Genomic DNA, 20,197 nt, shown 5'->3' with positions numbered 1-20,197 from the left:
CTCCACAACCAACAATCGCGTCAATACAATGGCCACGCACGTGCCCCCTCCGTCAGCGGCGGGCGGGGCGGGGTCCAGCACACCCCCACGGCGTACCTTTGGTTCACCGCCGCCCAACGGCAGCAGCAATGGCAGCGCCGGCGCGAGCGCAGGCGGCGGCAACGCGCGGCCGCTGTCGACCGTCTCTTCGAGCTCGATAACACCCAGCAACAGCATGACGCGTCTCGCCCTGCCGTCGGGCAGCCCCGCGCGGCCCGAACCCCAGCGCCAGCGCTCGCAGTCATCAGCGTCGACGGGCGGCGCAGCGTCGCTCGCGGCCGAACGTGCGACCCAGTGGCTCTCAGCGCTGGCACCACGCGGCGAGGGGCGCGGGCGCGAGTTCATCACCAATACCCTTAGCGGCGTTGCGACCGTTGCGTCTACGGTCGGGCAAGAGGTCAACGGGTTCATCGCTGCCAACGCGGCCGCGCGTAACGGCCCGCAGCAGGGCCACTCGCGGCCCAACTCGTTCTCGGCAGCCAGCCCGCCCAACGGCACCATGCCCGTCGCCTATGCGTCGAGGCGCGACTCGGGCCGGTCGTCGTCCCCGCCGACGACGGTCAACGGACGCAGGATCCCCCAGCCGGCAAACATCAGCCGGCTCGGCGGTGGCAGCGCGACGCAGGGCAGCGCGCTGGTGACAAGCCCGATTGCGTCGCCAACGAGCTCATCGTTTCAGCATCGCGCGCCGCAGCCAGTCGCACCAGGGCACCGCACGACCCCTTCCCAATCGAGCCTTGCACCGCCGGGCGGGCCGGCACCCGGTGCGGGCGCGCGCAGCTCGCGACGTGGCAGCTCGCATGCGCACTCGAGAACAGGCAGCGCGGGGCTGTCGACCTCGCCGGCGCTATCGGGCGAGGTCAACCCCGCGACGGCGAAAGTGCGCCAGGCTGGCATGCCTTACAAGATAGGGTTCCAGCCCAGCGGCGTGCGCAATGACCGCACGAGCGAGTTTGCACGGAACCGCAAGGCGTTCGCGTCGGAGCGCGACAAGGAGGAGGGCCGGCTCGGACGAAGATGGGCAAAGGTGGGCGCGCGGGGAGGGATGGCGCTGACGGCAGCTCGTCGATCTGCACTTCAACCCTGCGATGCAGGTCCGGCCCCCGGGTATGACGCCGCCACAGTCATCGGCGTCGTCTACCAATGGAGGCAAGAAGAGCTTATTGTCCATGGACGGCGCGCTCGACTCGCTCAAGCCAAGAGAGGTGTGGAAGGGGCTCAAGATGGCTGCTGGGCCTAATCCGGAGGAGGCGAGGAAGAGAGGTGCGTTTCGTGGTGGGGGGCCATGCTGACGCTACAGCGGCGGAGCAGTCGATCGTCAAGTGGGAAGAGGACGCGGAGGTGAAGAAGTGTCGTATCTGCCAGTAGGTCGGAGTGCGACGTCCACGACCAGCGCCACTCACACACCCCAGAGCATCCTTTACATTGTCTACGCGAAAGCACCACTGCCGCTTGTGTGGTCGCATTGTCTGCTCGCTGCCGCCGACCCCACCAGCGCTGCTCGCAGTCCAGGTCCAGCTGTTCGCTCCGGCGGATCCTGACGCGGCAGCAAACCCAGCCACAGCGTCATCGCAGGCCGCACTACCGCCGGGAACGAGGCGCGACAAGTGCTCGCTCCTGCTAGTGGCAGACTACAAGACTGGCCGTGGCGAGGAGGTCGACGAAGGCTTCGTCGGGTGGATGACGCTCGACGAGACCGAGACCAAGAATGCCAACGGCGGCGAGACGTCGCCCATCCGCCGGGCGAAGAAGATCCCGCCTGAGCAGCGTGCGCACGCCCGCCAGTCTTCCATCGCCAGCGAGGGGACGAGCGACTCGCGCTCGACAACGCCGCTCCCGCAGCAGCCCCAAGAGGTGCAGGTCAAGGGCGTGCGCGTGTGCCGCGACTGCTGGGGCACCGTATCGCGCAAGCAGCGCATGGCCGACCTGGGGCGCGTGAGCCTCTTCCAGCGGCTGTACTATGCGCTGCGGGCGACGCAGTCCGAGGTCGAAACCCTCCTCCCCGACTTTGAGGAGCAGCTCGGCGCGCTCAAGCAGGCCATGGAGCCCGAGGAGCCGTCGCTCGAGCTGCTCGACCTGCACAAGCAGCTCCTGGCCCTGCTCGGGCAGTACGACGCGATCGCAAAGCGCATCTCCAACCTGCCGTGCGAGGACGGCGGCTCGCAGCAGACTGTGCAGGGCGCGATCGCGCGCACCGCCGCAGTCTTCCTCGCAAAGGCCATGGTCACGGTCCAGGAGCTGCCAAAGCTCCAGCGCATGGTCGCGGCCGCCAAGGCCAAGAACATGGTCGTCGTAGAGTCCAAGCTGCCCGACGTGCTCCGCGAAGAGGGCGTGCGCGACGACGAGGTCGAGAATGTCGCGGCCGCACTCCAGCCTCTGCTCGAGCAGCAGGCCCAGCTCGAGTCGTTTATCGCAGAGGCCAACGCCCAACGCAAGCACGACGACAGCCGCGCGCTCGCGACGGCACTGGCGGATATCGAGAGCGAGATTGCACGCCTCACGACCAACGCGCTCAAGTAATCATTCGGAACGGACGGCTTCCAGGGTTTAGTCGGTGCAGGGCGGGGCGGCTGCCGAGAAAGTTGTACATATAGACATGCAAATCATGACATGCGTGTGTGGTGGTGTTATGTACATACGACTGTGGCGTCTATGGCCCGACACGGAGGAACACGAGATTGATTACAACAGGCAATAGTGTTCAATGGTCATCAATGGTGGCAACGGCCCGCGGTCAAATGGGGCTTGGGAAATGCGACTGTTGAGGGGCACAACGATGGGTTTGGTCTTGCAAGTGTGCTTCAAGTGTAGAATGGCGTCGATGGCTCGGGCATCGAAGTGTTGAGGGCGTTGGAGCCGTGCGTGGCAAAGTGCAAGGGAGGTGTAGATTGCTGCTGGTATGGGTCGGGTGAAGAAATGGGAAATCTGTACGTCGCAAGTGGCGCATCCTGGCGCGTCGTCGGCGGCATGGCATGGAGGGCCGGCTCATAGCCATAGGTGTATGGGGCAGGGGCGATTGGCGACGTGTGGAGTGGCTGCGAAGGGTAGGTGGCATTGGCGGGATCGTCAAACCAGTTGGCTCCGAGCGTCGGGCTGAACAAGCTCGTCGTGTTGTCGACCGACATGCCAAACGGCTTGCCACCGTTGTCGGGCGCCAGGGACGGGTATGACGGCGTAGACCGGTTGGTGGGCTGATTCAGGCCCACTTGGTCGTCCATGACAATGCTGTGAACGAGGTCTGTTGCGCGAGACGTATCCGCGGCGCTAGGATACGCCCACGAATGTGTCTGGTGGTGCGTAGCTGCGGGCGGCGGGCTAAGCAGATTGTTGCTTTCCCGAGGCGGGGCTGACAGTGGCCGCTGCCAGTCAAAGTTGCCGGCGACCGCAGCGTCGGTCGGTCCTAATAATGAGGGATCCGCAGACGTCGACCTCACACCATCGCCATCGCCCTCGGCGTAATGGAAGGTGTCGCGCCTGGGTGGCGTGGGAGGGAGCGCACTGCCGTACATGTACGACAGCCACTCCTGGAGGGGCTGGGAAGCCGGGGCCCAGTCGGCCGGAATGTTACGCTGTTGCTGCTGATGCAACTGCGCAAGCCTTGAGAATGCGCCAAGGCTTTGAGGCAGCACAGGTGACCGTGAAGATTCCGGTTGGTTCGGCCAGACCGACCAATTGGCTGTGGGGGTGGCACTAGGGACACGCTCGTGGGCGGTAGTGGTAGCGACCGCGGGTACGCCGTTGACGAACGGGCGCGAGGCGTCGTGAGAGCCAACCCACGCAGAGTTGGGCGGTGCGAGCGCTGGGTTCGTTGTCACGATCTGTGACAGGCGCGAAGGTTGGCGTTGCTGCTGCTGTTGCTGTGCGAGGGCGTCGTTGGGGGGCGAGGTCGGGCTCAACCAGTCGTTCGGGGCGGAAGTGCCGGCTGAATGTGGAGGCGTTTCCAGGAATGGTGAGACGATTTGGACGCCACCAGTGTCTGCGAGCCCACCCAGCCCTTGAACTGGCTGTCAGAGCTCGCTCGTGTGACGGCGCGCAAGTAATGTAACTCACCCTGAGGAGGTGCAACCACCTTGACCGGCTTGGAAGCCACTGCGCGCGCAAAGATGCCGCCACGGTGAAACTGAACGTTCAAGGTTAGCCCGCCCCCTTTTGTGGAGTAATTGCAAGCTTTGGCTGCACAAATACGTACTCTCAAGTCGCCCGCTCCTGCATGCATGGCGTCCGACTTGAAACGCTCGAAACCATCCCCAGCGGCGGGTGGCTCGACGGGCTCCTGGAGCTTGCTCTGTTGACGACGGGTCTTGGCCAGTACCTGTGCCTGTGTTGCCCGGAGGTTCGTGGTCCGGGCGGAAGCGCGTTGTTGCAAGCCGAGTGGGCTTTGTTCGATCCCCAAGCGATTTCCAAGAAGCTGGGCTGCGCACCATTGTTCAGTAAGGGGCTCACGACATCTCCAACGATACATACCAAGGGCGGTCTCCCTGGGGTCAAACGTGACCGTGCCGCGGGTGAGTGGGAGCAGCCCGCCGTCTTGGATCTCGGTTGGAATGGTCGGGATTGAAGCAGAAGTGGGCGAGTCTCCTGTGGAGTGATCGAGAGGGGCTAGTTCCTGGTGGCCAAACGGAGAACGCGGCCCATGAGACCCAGAGCGTCGCCTGTCGGCCTTTGGGTATGGTGCAATGCTCGTCTTGATCGTGCTCGTGCTCTTGCCCTTGCGGAGCCGCTGTTCGAGCTCTCGCCGAGTGGTGGTGGTGGTGTCATCAAGGACGGCTGGTAGAATTGGGGCATTTGGATTCCAGTCTTCCTCCCGAAGGACGTCACCGCCGAGGCGGGACCGGTGAAAGTAGACTAGGCCGTGGTCCGAGTGCTCCTGCTTGTACGGGCGAATAGAGTCGAGGAACCTTGCAATGTGTCGGTTTGGCTGAGCGTGCTGGAAGGGAATTGCTTGGATAGGGGGGTTGCTGCCCATTACTGCGCTGGGTGGTGTACGCTGGGGTGGAGGAAGACGACAGGCAGCAGAGTGCCCGTTGCGGGCGAGTCGGGCGAGCCGTTGTGAGAGGACCAGAGAGAGTGCGAGTCGATGCGTGTACAGTTGTGCGATGCCAAAATGAAGTAGAGTGAGAGTGAGAGAAGGAAGAAGTAGAGATAGTCGTCAAGGTTGAGGGGAGGGGGACGCAAAGGGGGAGGGGCGGTTGAAGGGTGTTGGGGGTCGGGGTCGGGGTGGGCTGAGGGTATCGTCGCAATGAGGTGGGTTGGGTGGTGGTGTGGTTGTGGTGTGGTCGTGGGTCGGCCGCCGCCGTCGGTCGGTCGGTCAGTCGGTCGCGTGTTGGGATTGATGGGCCGGCCCCGTCGTCGCTTGTCTGTCTCTCGCTCCTTTGCTCGCTCTCTCGCGTTCTCGTCTAATCAGTCGATGCGACAAACTCGGGCTCCAACACTGCTAATGTATTCGTGTGACACCGGTGTTCTGGCCGCCTCGCTGGGCACAACTCTCAGGAGATTACAGGCGGCGGGCGGCGGCGGGGCAGCGGGCGACAAAGTAAGAGCGGGCAGGGCAGCCAGCCAGCCTAGGAGCCTATGATAGGATAGGGGCGGTGGCCAAGACGACGACGGCGGCGGACGAGGAGGCGGCGGCGCGGAGATACGACGTCTGTAGGAATCGAGGGGCGGGCCGGTCGGGGGGGTGGGGTGGGGGAAACGAGCGGGGCTGCGTGCTGCGTGCTGCGTGCTGCCGAGCTACGCGGTGCAACAACGGGCGGTCGTGGTTGATGCTATGCTATTTTACTATCCGATCCAATCCTGTCGTTGTCCTGTCCTGTCCCCTGTCCTGTCCTGACCCATGTCACTCGTTGTCTGCGTGCGTATGTGCGTCGATGCATGACGGCTGGAGCCGGCTGGCTGGCTGGCTGCCTTGTGCGTCAGTCAAATCAGACGACGAGAGCCAGCAAGCCCAAGCGAGACACATGATAGGGTGGCGCCGATCCTTTTGGAGTGAGCGAGCCACATTGCATAGGGTCACGCAGCACTCAACCTGTCTGCCCCACCATGCACACCTGGATCATGCGCGCTGCTAACAAGTCATGTGCGCGCTTGTCGTGTTATTATTATTGCTTGTTCAGTCCATTCCCGCTCGCTCCACAGATTGCTCGTCGCACCAATCCAGCTCCCCTGCACGCACGCACACGACGAGCCGACCAACCCGGACGACCGACCTGCGTGCGTGCAACACACGGTGCTAAGCGCAAACGCCCATTTCCTTGCCTTCCCTTGATTTTTACCCAGTCGCTGCCCTGCCTGCCTGACTGCCTGCGTGCCGAGCACACAAATCGTCGACAGCAAACTGACTGGCACTCGCAACGGGGCATCGCATACGCAATGACCACCGCGCGGCTGCCCACACTCCGCATGACCGAGGGCGAGGCCGACCCGACCTGAAACCCGTCGATACCCGCTCCGCCCGCGGCGGTGTTCTGGCCCGCCCACCTGTCCTCGTGCACGCTGCACACATGACGCCGCCGCTGCCGCGTGCCCCGGCATTCAAAATGACCTCAACCCCGCAGCCGGAGACGTCGACTACTACCACGACGACGACAAGGACCTTGGCCCTGGCAAGGCGAGGAATGGTACCACTGGAATCCGGGGTCTCCGCAATTGGATCACGTGGCCCACGTTTATCACCACCCGGCGGGACTCCAACGGAACGCAGCAACCATGTCAGTGACGAGCTTCTTGTGGTACAAGTGACTGGGGATTTTGACAATGCCTTATGCTGCTCATGCTATGCACGTCATCGACATGCATCGTGTCACACCCTTCTTGGAGAAGTGGCCAACAGTTTGTGGATGACGAGAGGACAAAGGGGACCGACCGCCCTGTGTGTCAAAGTGAGTGAGGTGCACCAGACCCAATAATGATGCCGCCAGCCTTGTTGCCGTGCCTAGGCTACGACGCCACTTAGCCACAACCCCTTCCCCTTGCCTTCCCTCCCCTCCCTCCACTCTGCCTTCCTCCCATTCCCCCGCCCTCCGCCCTCCCTTTTGCGTCAATGCCGTGACCACCTGACTGTTACATTCAAACCACACCTGCACGCTACAAGCTATTCTTCAAAACATCCCTACACCGGGGCATCCGATAATGAGCGAGCCCGACGCGCAGCACCCCCCAGAACTCGCCCCGACCGAAACATACCAAGTAGACAGCGAGGAGTTTGACTCGGGATCCGACGCCGAAAGCCTGGAGGACGACGAGTACCAGGCGCTAGTAGTCGAAGGTGCGTGTGTCGTCATTGCCTCCGTGTCGTCCGGACAAGTCGTCGGCTTGTAGGCCACACGGCCGACGGCTCGCTCGCGTCGGACGGACGGGGCGCGACCCAGCCAGCCTAGCTAGGGGCGTGCCGACGATGGGAAGCACGCACACAGCATGGCACGACATGACCGCGCTACGCGTGGGACACGCACTAACACGGACTCGCAGCTGAATCGGGATTCTCCGATGCCGAGACGGATGCGTTCGTCAAGGAGCTCAAGGAGCAAGGACTCGTCAACTTCCTGAGATCATACCTCGTGCCCCGTGAGGACGGGTCTGTTCAGAGCCTGCGCAAGCTTCTGCTGGGGCTAAACATTGTTCCTGTACGTTTGACACGCGCGAGATCGGCGGCTCGCTCCCCGAACCCGATGGGTGGAGGTGGGCCGGGCACGGGCGCGTGCCCCCACTCCCTCGCCGCCCCTCCCGTTGCCTCACACACGCTCATTGTGACAGCCTCGCAGCCTACGGGAACCTGGCATACCGGACATTGCGCTACTGTCGTTTGCAAAGGTCGCGCTCTCCCGCGTTCTCAGACGACGCCAGAAGCTCGCGGACGTCAACTCGGTCGACGACGCGGTCAGGCTACTCCAGAACGCAAAGAACGTCATTGTGCTTTCCGGCGCCGGTATCTCAACCTCGTGCGGAATCCCCGATTTCCGAAGCTCGACCGGATTGTATGCGCAGCTCCAGGCCGAGGGCAAGTACGAGCTCGATGACCCGCAACAAATGTTCGACATTAGCTACTTTCGCGAGCACCCCGAGGTCTTCTAGTGAGCTGGGGTGGTAGGCCTGACTGACGTCTAGCTCCTTTGCGAAGCAGATATACCCCAGCAACTTTGTCCCCAGTCCGTGCCACAGGTGGATAAAGCTTCTCGAGGATCGAGGTGTCGTGAGTGCATGTCGTGCTCGCTAGCCCTGACCTTTAGCTGCTGCGCAACTACACGCAGAACATCGACACGCTGGAGAGCTTGGCGGGGGTGAACAACGTGTTGCAATGCCATGGTGCGCTCGTTGGCTGCGGTGAAGCTTACGACCACAGGCTCGTTCAAAACGGCGTCTTGCCTGAGGTGCAAGACACGGCATGACGGCTCCAAGATTGAACCGTACATTATGTCGCAGTCGATTCCCTACTGCGAGACGTGCCGCGAGGAGCGAGATGCCGAAATTGCGGCCATCAAGGCATACCGCGCGTCGCTCAAAGGCAAGGCCAAGGCCAAGGCGTCGGGTTGGGACGATGACTCGGACGACGAGGAAGAGATCGATGAGTGGGGCCGTGGGGAACCAGGCATCATCAAACCAGATATCACCTTCTTTGGGCAGGCGCTCGACTCGGAGTTTGACGAGTGTCTCTTCAAGGACCGCGAGAACGTCGACCTGCTGGTCATCATGGGGACGAGTCTCAAGGTCGCCCCAGTGAGCGAAGTGTTGTGTGAGTACTGGCCTGTGGCTCTGCTAACCATTCCAGCGCACATTCCCCACTCGGTCCCGCAAATCTTCATCAACTTGACTCCCGTGACGCATGTCAAGCCGGATGTGCTGCTGCTGGGCGACGCCGATTCGATTGTGACCAACCTGTCGGACCGCCTAGGATGGACGATTCCTCCACCACCGTCGGTGCCCCACGCAGACGGGTCTGCCCCACTCAAGGAGGCGCCACTCCCCGTGCCCCTAGACGACGCGGTGTGGGTCAGCGGAGAAGACAACTGGTCGCATCTGCACATGCTACGGTCGAGGACGCAGCTGGAAGAGGAGGACGAGACGGAGGACGATGACGGTGTCGAGGGGCGTGGAGAGGGCGCTGCGCAAGAGGACGACAGCGGCGATGCGCCAGCGGCTGCGGGGGACGATGATGACGACACGTCCGAGTCGGACACTCGAGAGCTGCAGGAGAGGGTGCGCATTCTCGTCAATGGAGAGAACACCGGCCCGCCGAGCAGGCAGAGCTCGAACCCGGAGAAGGAGAGACGCTCAGGGACCGAGTCTCCGACGTCGGACCGGCCGGCCAAGCGGTCGCGTGTGGGGAGCTTTAGCGACGAGGTGGGTCAGTAATGGCGCCGCGTTCATAGATGTATCTTTGGGACACATGTATAGACTATCACAGTGCATGGTTCAGTCAGACACGACAAGATGAGAGAGGTATGGGGGAGGGGGTCGACGTCGGGCCGGCCGGACCGGGGTGGCTGGGCCTGGCTGGGCCAAGGTCGATGGGCCGGCCAGATTGACAGAGAGCGGACGTCGCGTAGTGTAGTGGGCGACAACGTGAGGGGGACCTTGAAAACCGGGAATGAGGAGACGGGCGATGGATCGTACACTTGTGGGCGATGATCTACAGGCTTGAACATACAAATAGCTGGGCGGGTCGGGGCGAGGGTGCGAACGAACGGGTCTGACGGGGATGGCGAATGTCGGGCCCACGGCACGGGCGGCAGGGCGTGGTGGGGCAATGCGAGGCGGGTGATGCGGTGCTGGACGTGGTATCTGATATGGACGGTGGACGCTGGAGGGAGCGGCGCACGCCGCTACATGATGATACACTTGCAGCCCGCGACGTCTTCACCTTGGGCGTTGCGCACGGAATGTGAGGCCGACTGCCTCGACGTAGCGCGGGCGAAGCCGTTCTTCTTTGTGTCTGCGTGTGTCAGCGCGTGCGCGCGGCAGAGGGGGGAGCGACAACGACGTACCCGGGTCATCGTTATGCACCGAGAAGGAGCGGATCGAGAGGTGCACAATGGTCGTTTCTGCGGGGGACAGCGAGGTCGCGAGGTTGTTTCCTGCGTGTGAGCGACGGACAGCCAGGCCTACTCACCCGTCAGCGTCGAGTCGTCGGAGAGTACGCGGCCAGAGTAGAGCACGCGGAGCCAGGTCGGCGACGGCGGCTGTCCTGGGTCTGTCCATTCTGGCGGTTAGCGGGGCGGCGGCGAGGACGCTCACCTGACGGCCACATGCTCCAGATGAGCTCCTTCTGCGCCGTGAGTCAGCAAACAAGCCTGGCATCGGGTCAGGGCATCACACGCACCATGCGCCCGACGGTCGTCTCTGGTTCGAACGAGAAGGTGTGGAACTGGCCCGAGATGATGAGCACGCGGAGGTGGACCTTGGGCGTCAGTGGCGAGCGCGCGGGGTGTTTGCTCACCATCGGATGAGGGGGCTCGGGTTCCCTTGGCGGGGGTGTAGGCGTGGGGACTGCTGGTGCGGGGGTCGCCGTGGGGGCTGGCACATCAGCGGTAGCGACTGGCGCGGCCGCGGCGTCGGTGGACGGTCTTGGGCTCATGTTGGTGTCGGTGATGGAGGGAGAGGAACGTCGAGCCAGGTCCGGGCAAACGGACGGTTATGAGAGGCGGGGGTGAGGTCGAGCCGGGCGAGCCGAAATGTGAGGCTTTACTGCGCACGACGCCGAGGGTCTCGAGTCCTTGGCAATGTCTTGGAGCGGCGGCGGCGAGCGGCGACGGGGGTCGTGGGTGTGTGGTGGTCGCGTGTCGCGGCTGCTTGGGCTTGGGCGGGGGTGCTAGGGCGAGAGAGCGATGGGAGCGAGAGATAGGATCCGGCTGATGCGTTTCTTGGCAAGGAACGGAGCAGGGCGGGGTCCGAGTCGGTCGGAGCTGCGAGAGGTGCGGGGTAGCCGGCGGCAGGGGGTGAGGGTGCAGGCAGTGTCGGTGTCGTCGCTCGCTGTCGTTGTCGCGCAGTCTAAATAATGGAGACGGCGCCGTGCAATGCAATGAAGAGCAGAGCAGAGACAAAGGAGCGAGTTGTGCAAGAGCAAAGGTGACTGCTGGCTGGCGCTGGTGGTGGACGGGGTTGGCTGGCTCGAGGCGGATGAGGCCGGGCGAACGGCGTGAAATGGGATGTATCTGTATCCGGGCGTGCGTAGTCGGCGCGCGGGCGGCGGGCGGGCGGGCGTGGGCGTGGGCGAGGCAGGCGGCACAAGGCAGCACGCAGTGGGAAGGGTAAAAAGGAAAGCGGCGTTGGTGGTTGCCAGCAGCCAAGAGAGCAGAGCACAAATACATGCACAGCAAAGACAGGCGCAGCAGTGGCGAGTGCGTGGTGAAGATGAGCAGGTGGCGACGCCGATGACGGTGGGGTGGCGCCCGCGTGACTGGTCGAGCGAGCACACCATTGCTTCAAAGTTGCTCAAGCTCCGCTGTAATCAGCCGAGCGCGGTTGGCCCCGCGGCTGTGGCTTCATCTCGCCGTCTGCCGGTACGACCGCCAGGCATGCGCACGCAGGCAGGCGGCAGCAGCGGCGGCCGTTCTCTACGTCCACTCGGATGGCAAGCGAGTGGGCTCCAAGCGAGGGGTAATGCCCCGACGGCGGTTGGCCCGCAGCAGGCGAGCGACAAGCAGTGCAGATCTACATTACTGCTGCGACATTCCGACGCCGTTGCATTACAATGCGATTGGCTTGGCCTCAAATACAAGTACGGGGTGATAAGCAGGCGGTCGGCACTGACTCAACCTGGGCGAGGCTGACCCTCTCCTCACCGTTCCCTGTCGAGCGGTGGCGCCCCGCCGACGCTGACATGAGCACTGAGGTGACTGTACATACAAGTGCCAGGGACTGCACGCCGCCGCAAGCTGCATCGCTCTACCAGCGTCAGAGCTTGGCCCCAGGCGGCAGCCGGCGCGCCCCGTCGGCCGAGAAGCGCGTCACCACCGCCGTGCTAGGCGTCACCGCGAGCGTGTGCGACCCAAAGCCCGTGATTTTGTCGCCGACCTTGAACGTGACGCGCGTAAAGGCCAGGCGGCGGCCTGGGTGTCAGCTCGGTCGAGGTCCCCACCCACCCTGCTGCACGGCCTCGCCCTCGGCGTATAGGTACTCGCCCTGCGTGCCGCAGGGGCGCAGGAACTCGGCGCTCATGTTGGTCGTGACGCTGTCGACGACCGGGTCGCCGAGGGTCGTCATGGCCAGCCAGGTGACGCTGTCGACTAGCTGGGGGCGGGTGTGAGCGTGGGGGAAGGGGAGGGGGGAGGGGGAGCCGCAGGGAGGCCAGTACGCACCGACATGACGCATCCGCCGTGCATCGTCTGCTCGTAAGCTTGCGGCTACCCCCCGACGGCAGCCCCGCCCCACCCACCCCGTGGTTGTTGAGGTTCCTCGCCTCGACCTTGAGCCGCGTGCGCACGAACCCGGGGCGCGCGTCGAGGATCTCGAGCTGTCGGCGTCAGCGGGGGCGAGGGAGGGGGGCTTACCCCGCTCAAGACGACCGTGTCGTGGCCTGGACGTCAGCTTGCCTCGGCGGGGCAGCTCGGCGACATGAGCCCAGCTCGGCCGGCCCTCGCCCTCGCCCGACCCACCGCCCGTCTGCGTTGCGGCCCATTCCTGCCGTCAGCGAGCCCACACACACGCGCACCTTCCTAACGTGTTCGAGGCAGGCCATTGTCGTCGTGCAGCGATGGAGTAAACAGACGTGGTGTGATGCGGGGCGCGGCGTGGGGCCCGTCGACGCCCGCCGGACCGGTCATAGCCGAGATCGGCGGGACGCTTGGCACTGGCCGTGTTCTCGTCATCAGCTCCGGCTCGACGGTCTGCCCCGAGCTGGCTTCTCGACACGAGCCGGGGAAGCGTGGCGTGCCCGCTGTGGGCTGCATACTGAAACGCTGCGGGCCGGGAACCGCCACGAGAGCAGTTGGTGGGGAGACGACCTCACGACCTTCGACCTCGCCGCCTTCGACCCCTCGCGAACGCTTCTTGCTGGTCACGCGGCAGTCGCGAGTGGTTGATGGGGCAGGCGCACAGGCGCGCGCACGGCGGCCACTTACTTTCGTGGACAGGCTGTGCAGCCATGCGAGCGCGAGTATGCGCGGGGTGCTCCTGTAAAGAAGACGGGTCGAGAAGTGTTCGCGGGCGTCGGTGCAGAGGGGGGGGGGGGGAGTGGCGGTCGCCGCGCTCGACAGCGGGGGAACCGGCCGTCGCGGGCTGGCGACCCGGCGCCGCAGTGGCTAGCGCGGGGGCTCCCGACTCGCCTCACCACGGCCGTGGGCGACGGCCCGAGGCGAGCAGGCCAGTGTGGCGCGCCGCGCCGTGGTTCTCGTCTGACGATGGTACGTACACCGCGGGCCCACCCGGCAGACGCTGGCCTGATGCTACCCCCCACGAGAATGGACAGCGTTCTTCGCAGCTGTGACGACTTTGGGGCTGGGCTAGGGGAGCGGGTGGCATGCTCGCGCGCAGAGATATAAACCCAGCCCCAGTGCCTCCTCTCCTCGCCACCAGTCTCCCTCTCCCAGCTCCAACTCCTCACCACTCTCATCCCTCCCCCCCTCCCCCCTCACCCCGAGCCCATAACCTCCCCCCCAACAATGTGCACCTGGCGAACCCGCAAGGTCTTCGGCTACCGCATCCGCTCCCCGTACAAGCTCCACGACTGCGGCGACCCCAACTGCCGCTACTCGGCCGCGTATCACACCCACTCCAAGCTCGGCGGCCGCGGCGACAAGCACAGGAGAGGCGGCGGCAGCAGCGGCGGCGGCAAGGGCGGCCGCCGGGGCGGCGGTGGCAGCGGCGGGATCCAGTGGAACGGCTTGTGGGCTCGTGGGCGGGCCTAGTGAGCCCCGGGTTGGGCTTCCTGCTTGAGGCAGCGCGATGTGTGATGGTTTGGTGAGTTGCTTGATGGGCCTGTGGCTGAGCGCAGATGTGTTCTACGAGGCGTCCTTCTGCCTGGTTTTGGCTTCGACCTGTTGTTGATATCATGCTTGTCTGTATCATGCTTCCTTATTGTTGTGGCGATGCGACGGTGACTGAACACCGGCCCGAGCAGACTAACCTCGAGCACCCACCCACCCACCCACCCTTACACCATATGCATTATGCAGACATGACTGGTCGTATCGTGCGCGCTCAACCATCTATACACTAACCCCCTCATCCCCCCACCTACTTCTTGGCAAGAAGAGCAGCCGTCGACGTCGCCGCAGCCTGGGTCCGTGGCGCACCAGGGCTCAGCGACAGTGGTCTCATACCCGAATTGCGCCGCGCCGGCGTCGGCGGCGTAGACCGGTTCCACGACGACATCCTCGAGCCGAAGAACGAGCCGACGCTCGAGCCAATGCTGCCAATCGTCTGGCGAACATTGTCCGTCGCAGCAGCAGCGTTGGCCGGCTGCACGGTTGCAGGAGGCGTCTGTCCCGTCGGTGTGATCGTGCCGTCGGATGGCGGCGTGTTGTCCCGGGCCGCACGGCGCACCCGCTCGGCCTCGAGACGCGCAGAGACCTCACTTCGCACACCGTCAAAGGCCTTGAACAGTGTCGCCGATCCCGTGGCAAAGGCACTCGACAAAGCCTCACGCGTAGGCGCAAGCGACTGCTCCAGACGCAGCCCATGCAGACCTTCGGAAAGGCGAATGCCAATGTCAGAAACCGTGCTGACCTTGCCGTCACAAGGGTGTCTTGGCTCGCAGAGGTCAAAGATGACGGGGTCGGTCGTCGACTCCCACAAGTCACAGGCCGGTGTCTTCCGGAAAGCTGCTGCGTACGCCTCGGAGAAGTTTGTGAGCGGGTTAGGCTCATCGCTGACTCCGACCGCCGCCGTGCCGTCCAGAGACTTGGGCATGCTCTGAGCCATAAAGTCCGAGTACTTGATCGACGCCAGGAAGGCGCAGATGTAGTCCTCAAACCGGTTTCGCAGGTCGTCGTCGCTGCCGCGGAAACTGCCAGGTCAGCAACAGCTCGTTCATCACCGGGGAACTCACTCTGACCGCTCGCCATCAGCCACATTCCAGGTGTCCTCCACTGTGTGGACAATGTCGTCCATCCACTTGCGATCCGCCGCTGTCAGAGCGACTAAACGCTCAACCTTGGGATCGGCAAACTCGAACGTCGTGTGTTCAATGTTGACGAGCAGGTCGTACCGGCAGTCCTTCTGCTGCGTCACAATCTGGTTGGTCGTGCCGACCAGCCACGAGCTGGACTGCAGCATGTCCATCTGCTGCAGCGGGAGGTATGGCTGGAAAAATGAGTCGTGGCCAAAGAGGTGCAGGGCTGGTGGGGTCAGCCGGAGCTCCTTCGGCGTGGGCGTAACTCACGCAGTCCCATGTACCGCAGCAGGCTTGCACGGTCACTCGTGCGCAAAGAGGTTGGGCGATCGCGCTGCTTGCGATAATCGAGGGCCGGATCGCCCGAGTCCCGTAGTGACATGAGCAGGCCTGGCGGTGTCAGCTCGAGTCACGGTCTCGAAGAAGCTGGCTCACCTGGGACGAGGGAGAGGAGCGAGTATTGGTAGGTGCACAGCATCTCCACCGGGTACCCAAACAGCATGACGCGCTTCTGCAGCAGCAGCATCTTTAACAGCACCAGCGTCCTGTGGCGGAACTTGTGCACGAGCTCGCGGAGCGACGTGCCTGCTTCGTCAGTCCCGAGCACGTTCCTAACTCACCCATGTAGATGGCATGCTCGCTGAACTTGCCCTCCAAGCTCGCCTCGAGGCTGAGGTAGAAGTCCTGCAGGATCTGGGTACTGCCAAAGTCGCGCTGGGCGAAGAATGCGCGGGTCACGACACCGAGCCGGTCGCGCACAGGTCCGAACACGGGCTGCGACGCGATTACCACGACGGCTTTCTGCACCATGCTCCGCGTGACGTCCGACGACTTGCGCACCAAGTCGGCGGCGGCGATCTGCCGGTTGCACCTGGGAGTTAGTGGCGTCAACGGGGGAGCGACTCACGAGATGCCAAACAGCGTTCTGTTGGCCGGCACGTCCGTCGCCACCGCCTTCTCTGATCCTGGGTTGTATCTGCAGTGCTGGGGAGTGAGCTGAGATCAAGGCGGGATCTTGCAACTCACAAAGAACGAGTAATCCTCTTCACTCTGCCATGTCAGCTGCAACTTCCCTGCGGGCCAGCTTACCAAGTGCGCGCCGTCCGGCAGGGCGAGGAAGGGCAACAGCCGCGAGAGCTGCTCGTCGGCAGTGAAGGCCTCCTGCAGTGAGGGTGGGTACGCGTACTCGACTGTCGGGCCAATCTGCGATGGTCAGCACTGCCTCTCCAGATCCGATTCCAGCTCGACGGTCGAGAGCACGCAGGGCTGGGCGAGACCTGCGTGCCGGAAAGAGACACACGCGGTGCCGGCGGCTCCTCCGCCCGGGCACCGACACGAGCGCACCTTCCCTCCCCCGGACCCCTCTCCGCCAACTCACAAGGTGGTTAAAGTCGACGACAGCGACACCCAGCACGAGCGGGATCTCGTGCTCGCGCACGCCGGAGCCAGTCACGACGCGGCTCAGGCCGCCGGTGGGCGTCGCGCCGCCAGCGGCAAGCGTCGCATAGATCGTCTGGTGCGAGTTGGACGAGTATATGGAGCCGACCGAGCGCGCCGGCGAGCCGGGGATGCCGGGTGCGGCCTCGGTCCACGTGCTGGCGGCGTCGTCGAACCCGACCTCCTCGTACGAGATGCCCGAGGACGTGGTCGAGATGGGCCGCTCCCTGGGCGAGTCGAGGAGCGTCTCGGTCGGCTCGTCGGCTTCTGTGGCCGGCTCTGGCGCGAGGGGGAGCGCTATTGCGTTGCGGACGGGCGAGGGCGACGGCGGGGCCTGGCGCGGAGACGGCTTGGGCGACGGCTTGGCCTCTGGTGCGGGCTCGGGCGTGGGCTCCGACTCTGGTGTTGACTCTGGCTCGGCGGGTGTGGGTGTGGGCGCGTCGTCGTCGCTGTCCGCTGCTGCGGGGGAGAGGAGCGCGTCGTCCTTGTCCTTGTCGCTGTCTGCCATATTGCTGGGTTTGAGAGGGAGAGTAGGAGAGAGTGATTGACGACGATGTGCGTGATGGAAGCAAAAGAATGAGTGACCCGGCCAGGCAGCAGTGAATGCCGTCACAGGGTAAAGGTTGCGACACGCGACGCGCCGAGCCAGACTGTGTCCTTTTGTTCACTTTCCCTGTATCCCCCATGCAACAAGACCCAGACAAAACCTTCAGCCAACCGCGTTAGACCACAGAGCCCCACGACGCGAGCAGCACGCAGCGCGTCGGTCTCGGCTCGCATCCCCCACCCGCTGGACTCTGGGGGTACCCCACCCACCGGGGAGGCCGACCTGCAGATAGTGGCCTGGGTGGAGACGATCTCCGGAAGATCAGGCGCAGGTTGGAGCGTGCCTGGGCAGAGTTGGCTGAGCAAAGGCAGGCAGGTCGACAATGCAGTCGTGACTACAGACGCGCCGCAGCGTCCATGACAAGGCATAGCAGTACAACGAGTCTATTCCAAGGGCTACATGCTCAGACTTTGGGCTTGGGCGACACTTCGACCTTGGACACGGCGTCGGCCAGCGCGTCCACGTCGGCGTCGGCGTCGGCCTTGGCGGCCTTCGAGTCCTTAGCAGCAGGCTCGACGTCGCCTGCCTTTGCAGTGTCACCCTTCTGTCCTGCCTCCTTCTTGGTCTCTGCCTTCTTGGTCTCCTCCTTCTTGTCACCACCCTTCGCAGCCTTCTTGCCCTTTGGCTCAAGCAGCCCTTCGCGCTCCTTCCACACCTTCTGTAGCTCCTTGTGTCCCTCCTCGATCGCCTTGTCGAGCTCATCCTCCCATCCGAGCTCGCGAGCGATGATGCGCGCAGCCTCGTCGGTGTCACCCTTGTACAGGTGGTCCCGCCCCTTGCTCTTGTTGTGTTTCAAGCGCTCAAAGGGGCCGACAGCCTCGCGGTTGATTAGAACGCGCGGGACGTTGCTGCCCACGGCGTTGACTAGCCCCGCGAACGGCATGACCTGGAGGGAGGTGCCGAGGACGATGAGAAGGTCGCAGTCGCGTAGCTCCTGGGGTGGTGTTAGGTCGTCGGCTAAGGGCCACCGCTATGGCTAGCCTGCAGGCTACCGCGACCGCGAGGGGATGCCTCGGAGCGCTCGGTCACGCAGCCGGCCCCACCCGGCACACGGTAGCCAAGTCACCTCTCCCAGTCCAATCCACTCACCCTCTGCAGCCTGAAAAAGTCGTCGGGCAACCCCTCGCCAAAGAAGACAATGTCGGGCTTGACAAGCCCGTTGCACGAGTTGTGCGAGCAGCGGACCACGTGGCCGTGCCGCACGCCCGACGACACGACGTGCTCGGCGCTCGAGGGGCGGCTGCAGCGGAGGCAGTGCGCTGTCCGGAAGGATCCATGGGCCTCGAGTACGAGCTTCTCAGGCACGCCTGCTGCCGTCTCCAGCGTGTCAATGTTCTGCGTCCACACGCGCTGGAGCACGCCGTACTTCTGTAGCAGCGCGAGAAAGTAGTGCGTGGGTGTGGGCTGAGATCCGTCAGCGCGCCCCTCGGGCAGCGACGCACAAAGTACTTTCCAGGGTAGAGGTCCTTGGCGAGCGTCCAGAACGGCTGGGGGTCAGCAACTGCCCTCGCGCGCGCACCCACCTCGGGCCGGACCTCAAAGTAGCTGACGTCGAACACGGCCTCGGGGTACGGCAGGTCGAGCGCCTGGAGGTTGTCGTACAGGCCGGTGCCGGGCGAGCGGAAGTCGGGGATGCCTGCCGAGGTCGAGATGCCCGCGCCGGCGAGCACGGTGACCTTCTTGGCTGCGGGGTTAGCGGGGCCACGCTGGGGTCGCACCCTTGCCGCTCTTGATCAGCTCGGCGGCATGCAGCAGCGGCGGGAGCTTGTCTGCGCTCTTGTCCTTGCCCAGGAGGTCGGGGAGGCCCATTGTGGTTGGTGCAGTGGGTGGCTTGAGTGGACGAGTGAGTGACGTGAAAGTGGAGGTTGGGCTGGCGTCATGAGCGATGCCGGGCACAGTGGCGCAGGCCGAGTGTGGCAGAGTGACGGGTTTGGGCACATGGGCTCGCGGCGCCCGTACAGCCTAGCTGGCGCCCAGTTCCCAACATCCCATTTGCATATGTCATGCTATCCTCCTCCCAGTCGCTGCCCAGCGCATAAGTAGCAGTGCGGCGGGCCTCCCTCCCCCCCTCCCCCCACCCCAGCACCATGACGCTCAACGAGAAGACCGAGTCAGTCACCACGGCCCCCGCGTCCCCGAGCACGCTCAGCGCGGTGGAGAGCAAGGGCTCGGCCTCTACCGCCCCCTCGAGCCTGGGCGTTGCCCCCGTCCCCTACCTCACCGACGGCATCGAGGCGTACTCCGTCCACCGCGACTTTGACGGCGCGGGCAACGTGCTCGTCCTCTGCCCCGACGGGGACGCGCGCACCGGCTTCCGCGTGAGCGGGTTTCACCTCTCGGCCGCGAGGTACGCCGAACGCCCGGCACAGCTGACCCCAGCCCCATCTTCCAAACCGCGCTCGTCGGCCACCTCCACTCGCCGTGCACGCTGCACCTGCCCGACGCGGCCGACGACGTGGCCGCCTTCCTCCGCCTGTTCAAGCTCGCGCCGAGCGCCGCGTGGGCCGCCAAGGCGTTCGACCCCCCGCTCGCGACCTACTACCGCGTGCTCGTCGTGCTCGAGAAGTACCAGTGCCACGAGTTTCTCCGCGCCGCGTTCGGCGCGCGCGTCGCCTCGTCGGCGCGGTACAGTGACGGCGGGGTCGGGTGGGAGCCGTTCTATCTCCTGCTGATGGCGCACCGCCTGCGCTCGCCCGCCATCTGGGCGGCCGTGCTCCCCCGCCTCGCGAAGTGGCGCGTCGACCCCGCCACTATGACGCCTGAGCAGGTGGCCGTGCTCGGCCCAGAGCTGTACCGCATCGTCGTGGCCATCTCGGCGCTGTCGGGGGGGGCGCGCGCGTTCCAGGACGTCAAGGGCGTGTCGGTCACGTACAAGGGTGCGTGGGTGGGCCTCGGGTTCGGGGTGCGGGTCGGGCGGTTCTGACGCTGCAGACGGACTCGCGGTCGTGTGCGGCCCTTAGGGCGTGAGCTAGGATACTAGCAGGACATTGCATACGCCGTAGTGGATTACAACTAACTTCAATGCACTGCTCTCGTCAACCGTATACAATTCGGGGGGGCACTGGGGG

At 64.4% G+C, this 20,197-nt stretch overlaps 8 protein-coding genes across 8 annotated transcripts; 3 read left to right on the top strand and 5 right to left on the bottom strand.

The window, feature by feature from the left end:
• Window positions 1-214: 214 nt before the first annotated feature.
• PEP7 (carboxypeptidase Y-deficient) lies at window positions 215-2,559 on the top strand (the record flags this gene model as incomplete). The annotated part of the gene is made up of 4 exons (XM_069357274.1): window positions 215-1,066; window positions 1,101-1,302; window positions 1,340-1,403; window positions 1,452-2,559. The coding sequence occupies 4 exons, from the start codon at window positions 215-217 to the stop codon at window positions 2,557-2,559; spliced, it is 2,226 nt and encodes a 741-aa protein (XP_069205211.1).
• Window positions 2,560-2,840: 281 nt separating this feature from the next.
• Q8F55_008892 (uncharacterized protein) lies at window positions 2,841-5,005 on the bottom strand (the record flags this gene model as incomplete). Its single annotated transcript, XM_069357273.1, has 5 exons — window positions 2,841-3,264; window positions 3,817-4,039; window positions 4,090-4,159; window positions 4,229-4,452; window positions 4,504-5,005. The coding sequence occupies 5 exons, from the start codon at window positions 5,003-5,005 to the stop codon at window positions 2,841-2,843; spliced, it is 1,443 nt and encodes a 480-aa protein (XP_069205210.1).
• Window positions 5,006-7,167: 2,162 nt separating this feature from the next.
• Window positions 7,168-9,387, top strand: SIR2 (NAD-dependent histone deacetylase sir2; the record flags this gene model as incomplete). The annotated part of the gene is made up of 7 exons (XM_069357272.1): window positions 7,168-7,303; window positions 7,507-7,661; window positions 7,792-8,108; window positions 8,143-8,227; window positions 8,265-8,340; window positions 8,378-8,767; window positions 8,804-9,387. The coding sequence occupies 7 exons, from the start codon at window positions 7,168-7,170 to the stop codon at window positions 9,385-9,387; spliced, it is 1,743 nt and encodes a 580-aa protein (XP_069205209.1).
• Window positions 9,388-9,857: 470 nt separating this feature from the next.
• Window positions 9,858-10,609, bottom strand: Q8F55_008890 (uncharacterized protein; the record flags this gene model as incomplete). The annotated part of the gene is made up of 6 exons (XM_069357271.1): window positions 9,858-9,967; window positions 10,020-10,076; window positions 10,145-10,225; window positions 10,270-10,300; window positions 10,355-10,432; window positions 10,472-10,609. 6 exons carry the CDS (start codon window positions 10,607-10,609, stop codon window positions 9,858-9,860), a joined length of 495 nt encoding a protein of 164 aa, XP_069205208.1.
• Window positions 10,610-11,928: 1,319 nt separating this feature from the next.
• On the bottom strand, window positions 11,929-12,712 carry Q8F55_008889 (uncharacterized protein; the record flags this gene model as incomplete). The annotated part of the gene is made up of 7 exons (XM_069357270.1): window positions 11,929-12,083; window positions 12,117-12,264; window positions 12,333-12,359; window positions 12,410-12,487; window positions 12,525-12,550; window positions 12,630-12,654; window positions 12,686-12,712. 7 exons carry the CDS (start codon window positions 12,710-12,712, stop codon window positions 11,929-11,931), a joined length of 486 nt encoding a protein of 161 aa, XP_069205207.1.
• Window positions 12,713-14,208: 1,496 nt separating this feature from the next.
• Window positions 14,209-17,030, bottom strand: Q8F55_008888 (uncharacterized protein; the record flags this gene model as incomplete). The annotated part of the gene is made up of 9 exons (XM_069357269.1): window positions 14,209-14,980; window positions 15,023-15,311; window positions 15,356-15,475; window positions 15,521-15,670; window positions 15,706-15,956; window positions 15,993-16,069; window positions 16,112-16,135; window positions 16,175-16,288; window positions 16,464-17,030. 9 exons carry the CDS (start codon window positions 17,028-17,030, stop codon window positions 14,209-14,211), a joined length of 2,364 nt encoding a protein of 787 aa, XP_069205206.1.
• A 502-nt stretch (window positions 17,031-17,532) lies between these two features.
• Window positions 17,533-18,938, bottom strand: HST2 (Sir2 histone deacetylase Hst2; the record flags this gene model as incomplete). The annotated part of the gene is made up of 5 exons (XM_069357268.1): window positions 17,533-18,063; window positions 18,219-18,533; window positions 18,572-18,616; window positions 18,653-18,813; window positions 18,848-18,938. The coding sequence occupies 5 exons, from the start codon at window positions 18,936-18,938 to the stop codon at window positions 17,533-17,535; spliced, it is 1,143 nt and encodes a 380-aa protein (XP_069205205.1).
• Window positions 18,939-19,216: 278 nt separating this feature from the next.
• Window positions 19,217-20,089, top strand: Q8F55_008886 (uncharacterized protein; the record flags this gene model as incomplete). Its single annotated transcript, XM_069357267.1, has 3 exons — window positions 19,217-19,476; window positions 19,509-20,005; window positions 20,061-20,089. The coding sequence occupies 3 exons, from the start codon at window positions 19,217-19,219 to the stop codon at window positions 20,087-20,089; spliced, it is 786 nt and encodes a 261-aa protein (XP_069205204.1).
• Between the last annotated feature and the right edge of the window lie 108 nt (window positions 20,090-20,197).

This window comes from Vanrija albida (genome assembly GCF_041260175.1).
Source record: "Vanrija albida strain AlHP1 chromosome Unknown contig_7, whole genome shotgun sequence".
NCBI classification, from domain to species: Eukaryota; Fungi; Basidiomycota; class Tremellomycetes; order Trichosporonales; family Trichosporonaceae; genus Vanrija; species Vanrija albida.
The sequence above is the reverse complement of the archived record's forward strand: the minus strand, read 5'-3'. Positions and strand labels throughout refer to the sequence as shown.